Source organism: Indicator indicator, chromosome Z (assembly GCF_027791375.1).
Source record: "Indicator indicator isolate 239-I01 chromosome Z, UM_Iind_1.1, whole genome shotgun sequence".
Lineage (NCBI taxonomy): Eukaryota > Metazoa > Chordata > Aves > Piciformes > Indicatoridae > Indicator > Indicator indicator.
In genome coordinates, this window is record NC_072053.1 from 19,140,782 (window position 1) to 19,151,681 (window position 10,900).

At 42.4% G+C, this 10,900-nt stretch overlaps 1 protein-coding gene across 1 annotated transcript in view; it reads right to left on the bottom strand.

The window, feature by feature from the left end:
* The window catches only part of PDZD2 (PDZ domain containing 2), a 156,517-nt gene extending 146,019 nt beyond the window's left edge, over positions 1 to 10,498 (bottom strand). The window contains exon 1 of the mRNA XM_054397824.1: positions 10,020 to 10,498. Coding sequence (XP_054253799.1) covers positions 10,020 to 10,498 — 479 coding nt within the window. The remainder of the gene's footprint in view (positions 1 to 10,019) is intronic.
* Between the last annotated feature and the right edge of the window lie 402 nt (positions 10,499 to 10,900).

Below are 10,900 nucleotides of genomic sequence, written 5' to 3' on the forward strand. Positions count from 1 at the left end.
AAATTATTACATTCCAGAGTGGACCCCTTCAATTCATACTAATTTTAGCAGCTGTTTATGTTAATAATTACTGAGCTATTAGTCACATCCATCAAATAAGCAATGCAGTTAATGAATTTGGGAATACCTAAATTCATAGTGAAATAAGTAATAACACAAACTACTTCTAATTCTGAGGTCCTATGGACCCTTTGCCTTGATATCTAGATTTATCCTCCTCACTAGAGTTCCAGCTACCAACCTAAATTACAACAAATGGTAACTTCAATCTCAGAGGACTGGATTATAATCTCTTTTACAAGAGTTTAAATACAGACTATCTGCTAAAAGTCCCTGAAGATGCAGCAGTAAAAGTCAGGTGTTCATAAACAACTCCCTCTTTGCATTCCAGCACAGGCAAATCTGCCCAAAACGCATAACATGTTTCTGTGTTCCTTAAAGGAATTTGCTACTGTACTGAAAAAGCTCAAGAAACAATTTGAGTAATTATATTAGGCATATACATATCCTAAAACACATGTAAAGAAACACTTTTCACAGCTATCTTATGAATTCTTACATGAGGCTGGCTAAAATCCCAGTTGACACAACCCAAAACCTGCTTAAAATATTTATATGACATTGCCCTCTAGAGGAAACAGAAAAATCTGTGTTTCAGTAGAACTTTTCTACAGATGAAAATACGAAATGTTATTTTCAGCAGAACAAACAGTGTCTTTGTAGAAACCATTTTCAATGAGAATGCCACACACTGATTTGGCTCCATTTATCATACATGAGTTTTCAAGCAGGAATTCCTCAAGCTCTAGTGCATCTTCCTTGTCTGGACTCTGTGTTTAGATAGATGCTACCACAATGTTTACTGGTTACCATACGTCGGTGTTCTTCTCTTCACAAACAGAACAAAACCAACTCAGGCCACAAAAACATTGACAAGCATTTAGTAATCCTTCAGTTATCATGGCACAAAAAGCTGCTGGTCAATGTGTCTAAGGATGACAACAATGACTTTCATTTAATCAACTAGTTTACTCTGCTAGTCTGAACCCATTCCAATGATCAAGTAATGGACTAGGAAAACACAGTCAAAAGGATTGCTCTACTAGTCAATTCTTTATCTTGCCAGGTGGTTTGTTTTTGTTTGTTTTTTTTTTTCAGAAGATCATACAGTTATCTATAATATCTACTGTGGAGAAGATTAAAACCAGATCTTACCACCTTTTTAAACAGTAGAAAAAAGTCTTAGGCATCAGCAGAAACAATAATCTCCTTCAGACCCATTTCAGCAGTTCTGCATTTTGAAAAAGCTTATATCTGTTTTCCATCTACTTCTAGGTTTTCCTAGTCTTGTTAAAGACCCTTCAGTCTGGCTGGGATTCCTGAGTCTTGAATGCTGCTAACAATTTGCCTTACTATTGTCCTGTCTCAGTAGGCACAAGTCTTCCTGTGCTGCCCCAAACGTTCTGGCAGTATCTGCCAACTTACCTTTTAATTGGTACTTGTCTGTTAAAAGTGTTTCCATTTGGAGGCCCAGGTGATCTTGGTGAATGTCATACATTTCATCCAGAGAAAGCAGCAAGAACGGTGAGTAATGCTGCAGAGCCTGTGATTGATACATAAGCCCTTGCTGTCATAGCCCATATCTGATAGAAAGGAGACAGAAAAATAAGTTTCAAGGAGCATGTGATACTGCTTGGTGCTGGAAGCAAGTGTCACATCAGATAAGAAAAGCAATGAGTTTTCTGCAGGAAAAAAAGAGCCCATCCCCAAAGCCACCTACCACAGCAGTTGTCTCTGGAGTTATATACCTTCCTCTCTGCTGATCACACCTACGTGTCTTATACTCATCCTCTCACTTATGTTGATAGATGGCAGGTTCATGCTGATTAGCTATCTATTCGAGGATGATGTTGAGCATAGCCCTTTGGTTGTGGAACCATCTCCTGTTCATCACCTTCCAACCCTCCCTGCTCCTGTCCTTTCCAAACCAGGCCTGATTCCTAGTGACAGGGGATAAGTGGGTTTTACGCTGCTGCTACCATTAATGCCTTTAGCTCTAGAGAGTCATGGTTCAGTCCCAGTGCATCTTCCAGGACAGCAACCATCACACTCAAAAGTACATGAGGCTGGGAAGAGAATGCGATTGTAGCCTCTTTGCAGAGTATCCCCAAAACCATTCTGAGGAATGCTGCTTGCTTAGCCCAATGCTGAGAAACAAACAAACAAAAACCCAAAACCAAAACCCAAACAAAAAAACCCCACGAAATGTTTCAATGAAGACTGAAGAAGATATGTGCCTTTGCAAGACTCATGGCATATTAGTCAGTATGGGTGGGAAAAAACAACCTGCCATATATCTTGATGCGAGGCAATAACCCGGCTCCAGTTGCCTCCTCATCCTGCAGCAGCTTGGTGCCCATGTCTCATGGAAATCAGTATTTAGCTGAAAGCCCACTTTTTGGAAAATCTTGGGCTCTCAGAATACGAAGATAAAATTTACATTTACGGATTACAAGAGACGTTGTGAATGACTGCATGTTGCAAACTGGTGTGTAAGGGCACAGGCATGATAAAAAGAGCATGTATAATGGGCACAAAATATTCCTTGCTCATGTTTTTGAATGTCTCTACTTTTAATTATTGATAGCTAAAAAACTCTTCTGTGCTAGCAAATGCACTGCTGGAGAAGTGAAAATAGCTGCTGCTATGGATGAAGCCCTCACCTGTGCCTTTTCTGGGTGGTGGAAAAAAATGGCCCTATTTTGTGCATTCCAGCAGTTTGCCAATTAGTTTAAGTTCTGCTGCACCCTGACTGTGCTTCCGATGACCTGAGAGCATGTGATGCTTCCTGTATGTGAGGCTGAGAACCTCACCCAGGATGGAAAAGGGGTCTTGCTGGCCTTTTGGTGTGAGGGATAAATTACAAGGCAGGAGGCTGCTCCAGCAAACCAAGTTGTTCCCACAGTAGATAAGTGGAGAGGGAAGAGCTCTATTCTGAACAGTGGGCTTGTTCTCTTGTAATTACAGCACAGTCAAAACCATAAGTTAAATGGAGATGCACAGCCATACAAGGTACATCCTTCTAAGCAGAGCTTTCAAACCCATTCTATAAACTCTGAGGCTTTTGTACCTTGTAATGCAACATCCCCAACCTCTGTCCAAGTATTTCAAGACTGATGCAACCTCTCTGAAAAGAAACTTTGCAAGGCCAGGGCTAAGGAGCATTTTCTGCAGATCACCCTGGAGATGTTGCCTAATTACACAATGTATATGCCTACTGGGAATCACACTTCCTGACCAGAGAGTCTCAGTTGTTCAGCGATTACATTGTGAAGAAGGCAAAGACAAGCATATTGCTACCAAAATCTGGGGGAAAATGTGCAAACACATACAGGATACAAACCATTTAAATATGTGTCAGTGTCTCATCATGTTTTATGGGTTTTAGATAGAACTGTGCTGAGCAAGAAGATAAATAAGATGCAAACTTGAGGAGGAAAGCCTATTGAAGAGGCAATTGGTAAGATGCTGTAGTGGTGGGATGCTGCAAATAACCACCACCAAAAGGGAATGGGTTTTGCCTCTGCGAGGACTGGGCTCAGCATAGTGAGGTTGAGAAGGAACCAAAGGGTTCAGAGAGAAATCTGGACAGACCCATGGTTAGATTAATAAAGCAAAGAGGACAAACAAGCTAAATGATCTCTGCTGACTCTGGGGATTAATGACCTTCTGCTTAAGTCTTTGGCTCTTGAGAGAGGATTTGGGATAAATCTCATTTCTTCAAAGCAATTTATTTCTCAACACACGTGGCTAAGTCTGCTCATACCTTTCCTGAAGATATAAAAGAAGACAACTATCTCTTAATGTAGTTACATTTTAAGGGAGAAATTAATATGCACTATTGGTGTAAATATACAGCAGCTGGGCTTCAGAAAGGGCTCCATGCTCCAGCATACACCACTGTAGGCGCATAGTGAAACTCACACTGTGTATGAGATGGGGTATATAACCATGAGCTTCTTCTCATTTTGCAAAGTTTGAGCAGACATTCACTGTTGCACTGCTCACAGCAGCTCAGCTGGAGGACAAACCATCAGCCAAACCCCTGCATGCTGCTTATTTTCCATCCTTGGGACTCACGTGTCAGACAGCTCAGAGGGCATGTCAGCATATGCTTCCCATCCACGCCTGTGGTAACAAGCCCCAGGTCTCAGCCTCTGTGCCCTGATCCATCACTTAGCAGCATGAAGGTTGGTAATATGATACAAAAAAAAAAAAAAAAGAAACTAATTCAGCTCCACAACAGGTTGAAAGTATTTTTAAGGTCAGTTATGAGAAATCTTCTCCTGGAGATTGTATTTGGAGGCCACAGGCTCCAGGACCACTGTGTTTGTTTTTCTCTGTGTAATCAGTGCTGTTAATATTTTAACAAGGAGCTCCCACAGAAATGTTTGCCCCTTGGCCAAGGGCAAAGGGCCAGGATATATTTCCATTTGTTTTCCTATTAAAACAAAAATATTTTCTTATGAACATAACCAATAGAAGGCCCTGCTTAACACCAGGCAAAACAGCTACTTATACCACGCAGTGCTTTGTGTTGGCAATGCTTTTGTTTTAGGAAGGAGGTGAGGAAACAAAGTAAAACAGAGCAACTGATCCATGCAATATGACATGCCCAGGAGGTGGGGGTGCCAAGTGGAAAATAAATCCACAATAACTTCCAGAGAAACACAAGCACATCTCAGGCACAGAAAACTGAAAGCCTCCCATTTCACCATGACACAAGGATTCTAGCACCCACACACCGAACCCTGCTAAAGAATGGATGTTATTAAAAGCTTAAAGTGTGGGGCCCAGATGATGAGCAGAGGGAGAACAGCTCTTGCTCTCTGTTCCCACAGCATGCCATCTCCACATGGCAGTCGAAGTACCTAGAAGTGTTTTGAACACATGGCTGAGTAACATGGTTGCACAAAACCCTGGAGATTATCCCGAGACAATAGCAGGGGCAAAGCAGTTTATGATAAAAATCATTCAGTTCAGACTCTTGAGGAAGAAGAAACTCACTAAGATGTGCCTTGAAAGATGTGCTCTTCTGAAACATCGTTCTTCTGACCACACTATCATATTTTTGAGCAACTCTACTCAGACACAGACAGTTCTCATTCTCCACTGCCATCCTCAGTAAATGTACCACCCTGAATTTCCTTGAATGCAGGACTCCCAACAAGCAGGCAAAGAAGAGCATCCTCCTGAAGACTGCTGTCAGAGCAGAATTTGGTTCCAAATACAGACAGGGACTGCATATTGTCTTTTCAGCATCAGCAAGGACTAATTTGATACAGAACCTCAAGATTTCATCCAGCTGAGCCTGAGACTGTTATTGACTGCCACAGGCAAGCAGCACAAAGTGCTTTGCACATTTTGAGACCTGTAATTTGGTTAGATGTTCAGTATTGTGCTCTGTAATCATCTGCTAGCACTTACAGAGATGCAGGACTGTGTTTAGTAATGTCCATATATCACACAGCTACAAATAACATTGACGTGCTAGGAGGAATGGGACATCACCTTCATAGTTCCAGCTATCCTGGAACACATAGATGTGGCAAGGAGCAGCGACAAGCACTCAGGAATGATCTTGGCTTTGCTTGAAACCCCCAGCTTCAAGTAAGGCCAAAGCTTCACCTTCAGTACAGACACTTGAAGCTCACACTGCATTGCACATTTGATTTCTGAATGTCTTCCTCGGTACCCTTGAAAATAAACTGATTTCCCTGACATTCGGCATGCTGTATCTTGTGCTGGGGAGGAGTCCTAGCAAATCCTCCAGGAGACTGGCTGAAGAAGACAGAATAAGAAGACACTGTGCAAAGGTGTGACTGCCAAAACAACCTTCCTTGTTCATTTTTTGGAAGCAACTCCAAGTTGGAAGTTAAAAAGAAACCAGCAAGTCCTCAGACTGTATTCCCACACATGGTGATGTTTGGTCATTTTTGGTGATGAGGAACATGGTATTTTGAAGCAGTGGCTGGGTTTCCTCGATGACAAAATTATAATAATATTTCATGTTTATACTACACTGTCATCAGTTGTAATGTATCTTACTCTGATTTCTTCAAAAAACAATTTAAATTTGGAAATTTATTCTGCACTGATTTTAAAGATTAGATATATATATGGTAAATGTGTCCAAGCACTACAGCTAGGCTTGATGAAATTTGTCATCAAATATTTCAAAATGAATGATATTCATGACAAAATAATCCTTTTGCAATCCTCCTAGGACCTGCTCAATGAAGGCCCATTCAGTCATGCTCAAGAAATGAGGGATTCATCTGTCATCTGCAGGAATACTAACAACCTCCCTCCAGTAAATGAGTAATAGCTCAAAATGAGAGGAATAGTTCCAAAATACATAGGAAGTTGTTGTCTGGGGGAACATAACCCACATCTTCTGGAGATACAGTTGTGTAGACAGAAGAAAAATAAACATGCAGAGTTTTGACTAACTTTTATTCAGTACTCCAATACTGTTCATTTCCCTGCAATTGTGTTTGATAGACACACAATTTCCTAACTCTGAAGAGAGCAATAATTTTCCCTCAGTCACTAACATCACAAAAAATGCCACCACCTACATCATTCCTCTCTAATGTAATAATACCCTGTTAAGCAAAGAGCTTTGATGATTATATTACTCCATAACGTTTCTCTAAACAAAAAATAAGGGAACAAAAAAAAAAAAAAAAAAAAAAAAAAATAAACAAGCTCAGCAATAATCAATCTGTTTCTGCTGTTTACATTGCAATCAGGTGGAATTTAAATAAATAAACTTTCTTCAGAGAAATCAGATTCAATTCCCCTAGCGGGGAGAGATGGATGAGTGATATCCACAGCCAGCTCCTCTCAGAAGTGGCTTGCTGCTCTTCTGCACTGCTTCACTCCATCACCATTCCAAGACCTGAGGACCAGTAGGCATAGGGTCTACACAGGCACATGCTGAAAAAGCACACTCTGTCTAGGGCTGTCCAATTTGTTACGGCTCCAGCCATCTGCCCCACATCCTCTATCGCTGACTACATTGTTAGGACAGCCATCAGAATGGACCGTGTGCCCCTGCTTCTCTCCTCCCCTTGTCCTGTGTATTGGTTTAGCCTGTTCACTCCTCTCCCCTGGTCCAGTGTATTGATTTAGGCCCTTGGAACAGGGAGAGTTTGCCTGGTGGGGTTGAACTGGAGGCAAGGTAACATGAAGCCCAGGATATGTGAGCATGCTTCCTACCAACCCTGCTGCTAAGGTGGTAACCATCCCTCAGGTAACTGGCAGTCATGAGACTCTCATGCAAAATATCCCATTTTTTGGAAATAAATCATGAATGTCAGCCCTGAAACACTGGTGTGGACAACACATTCACCAGGGAAGATGGAGCTGCCCTGGCACACTTGGCAGCTGAGGAATAAACATGCAAGCAGTGATTTTGCTTAGCTAATCCAGCCTGGTGCTACAGGAGCTAAAGCAGTACTTTTAAATTTCACTGACCATGCACATCACACCACAAATCAAAGCACTCATATTCCTTTGTATCTACCTGGAAGAGTTTCTCACCCTACCAAAGAACAATTAGGCAGACAGAAAATAAACCAGAACAACTATTCAGTGTGAGGCCCTGAACCAACACCTTGAAGAGCCAAGAGGAAAGGGCTTTGCTACTGCTGTTACAGCAGCAATATAGAAATACTCCAACAAGGCTGCTTCTTTGAAACACAGTGTTCCCAGGGGCAAGTTGATCTTACCTTTCAGCCTACTATAAACTGAGACAGAATTATGTCCCTACTGAAACCTACTGAATGACTCTCAGAGGATCCTGGTAGAATCAGATGAACAATGTGGTAACTTGGGTTTGGAGGTACCAGCCAGCTCCCCAAGAACCAAAACGGAGCGCTCCAAACTGAGAATGTCCTCAAGGTCGCAAACTCTCATCCATCAACATCATCCTTGTCAAATAGCAGTTGACAGTAAGTTAGGAAAGGATGCTTTGGATGCTGAAAATAGATCCCGTTTTGACTAAGTCATGTCCTAAATTTAGGCCGAAACTGGATGTACAATGTTTTGGCACCACCAGAACTCTGCCTTCACAGTGGCCAAAAAATTTTTTTCAACTAAGGAAAATGAAGAAGTTGGTTCTCTTTAGAGGCAGCCACAGTTTGCTGGTCTAATAACAGAGCTTTCCAAAAGGAACAAGGCCAAAGTTAAGCCTTCAGAGATAGGATGCAAAGTACAGATATCCAAACATTTTGGACTCAATTGTGTATGGAATAGACTGCCCAGGGAGGTGGTGGAGTCGCTGTCCCTGGAGGTGTTAAAAAAAAGATTGGATGTGGCACTTGGAGCCATGGTTCAGTTGTCAGGAGGTGTTAAATATTAGGTGGTAGGTTGGACATGATGATCTCTGAGGTCTTTTCTGAGATGGTTGTTTTGGTGATTCTGTGAGTATTACCTTTCACTATTGCTGGCCAGGACAAGCAGTTGCCTTGGATTTTAGTGATGTCTGGAAAAGGAGAAACAGCAAACTAACCTCTACCCCAAAACCTTTCTGTTTTTGGGGTGTCACTGGTTGAAACTGCCAAAGTACCAATATTTAAACACTCATAGAATTTACAGGCTTGATATTAGAGAGCATTGTTACTGAACCTGCAAAATCACAACCAAGGTCAATAGCCCAGCACCCAGAGATTCATGAGTTACTGCTTTTATTCTGCCACATCACAGAACTGGGAACAATGGTCACCCCAAATCTCCAATTGGGAGCAAAGTCCATGCATTTTGCAGGATTATAATTTGCAAGTGTTATCCCACCAAGGGAATTGTGGTTTTGCAAATCTGAGAACTAAAGCAGCAGATAAATAACCATCAATGCTATATTCTTTACAGATTTGTCCAGTGAGATTCAACTCTTTTTTCTTTCTTTCTTCTTTTTTTTTTCCCCTTTTTACTTTTTTTCACTATAAGGTTTATTTCAGTTAAAAATTCTTATTTATCCCTGTAGCAAATCTCACTTGTTGGAGCACTTTCTCAGCTGCTCTAAAATGGTGTATTATTCCCAAAGTACACAAAACATACTGGATTACTTGGGCTGCAGATAACAGAGCTTCCTTTAATGAGCAGCCATTCCACTACAGGTTTCCAAAACTGTTTATCCCCAAAATTAAGCCCTTTGGCAAGATGGGGAGTATTTCATGCTCCATGGTGTGCTGCAACCTCTGGTATGAAGATTTGCATCCTTATCTCTTAGAAGAGAAAGATCTTTGCCTTTACAAAGGGAATTGTGAGCAAGTTTGCTGGCCCACAAAGAAAAAAGCTGTGCCATTGACTGATTTTATGACATGCAGTAGCTGAAATAAAAAAAAAAATCAGCAGTAGTCTATATCCTTGCAAAACCCTTCATTTCTTATTTATCTCCTAAACGTTTCAAGTTTTCTGGGACAGGAGACAGCAAAAGAAAGCGAATACAATAAAATCAAAGGGAATTTATTAAAATGAAGTTGTTCTAATCTGGAAAACACAAAAGTGTCTTGCTTTGAAAAAGTTTCAGACAGCATTTAGCTGTCAAAAAAGTGTCCCTGAATTAAAATGATTCAACAAAAATGAAATGCACCTGTAAAAAGATCTTCCAGCTCTGCTGCATCTGTGTTCATTTTTACTTAAGGAAACAGTTTTATCCAAACTCAGGAAGACTCCTGTTTTAGTGGAGACCCTCCAATGATTATGACATACTATTTTTTGATGTAACAACTTCTCAAACATTTCCAGTGGATGTGTAAGTAGTGGATGTAGGCTAATTATTGATTTGCCTTTGTTACTTATTTTCTACAGGCCTTCTGAAGGAATCCAGAGCTCTCCCAGGGACTACAAAGCAGAGGGCTAAACCTCTGCTCTCAGACATAAATCCATACCCACCGTGACCTGCACTACACACTGTGAGAGGTGGCTGCTGGTGGTTGTTCTTCCACCCTTACCTTGCACCAGTCACGTCCACGCCGACCATCAGCTGGCCATTCAGAGAGAGAATCTCATCTTTCAGGCGCACTCTCCCGCACTTCCCGGCTGGGCTGTTTTTCTTCAAGTCTGTCACCCAGATGCACCCAACGTCGAGCACTGGTCCCTTGTGTCCCTTCCTCTTCTTCCCTCCTCGACGCTTCTCCCCATAGTCCCCCAGAGCAGGGATGTTTCCAAAGCTCAACCCAAGAACCTCATTTTTTTGCATCTCCTGGGCCAGGTACATGGTGCAGATCTCAGTATCCGAAGTCCCGCAACTCCCTGGCTGCAGTTTGCTCTCATCCACAGAGAAGTTGAGCTGGATGTACTCACTCAGCTTCTGGACAGCCGAGCGGCAGAGCTGCTGCTCAGCACCCTCAGCCCCCTCTCGACAGCTGTTCTGCAGCCACTGGCACAGGAGGGGGAGGAAGACCCCTGCGTTGTCCTGTGTGATGGGCATCGCAGTCCCTGTGCATCCCCTCACAGCAGTAGCCCTGACCCCAGTCGGCTCCCCAGACCTTGGCTCTGCCACTCTCTGCAGTCCCCTGCAGTCCCTGGGGCCATGCTAAACTGGGGCTGCAGATCCAAAGCAAGCCACATCTAATCTCACAGGGACCTTTTCTGAGCTCAAGCTGATCAGAATCACAGTCAAGGCAGAATTCTTGATGTGAATATGCTGCAGCTGCCCCCACAGAAAGGTCAGTGGACAAAGCAGTGGGGAGTGTGTGTGGCTGTGCAGGCACACCTGTTGTCAGGCTCCCATCTCCGCTGGGAATGATGATTCCTTTCCACCACGCTCACCATATCATCTTGTCCTGCAAGGGGGGAACAGCATCGTTAGAACTTCCAAAAATACTGCAGG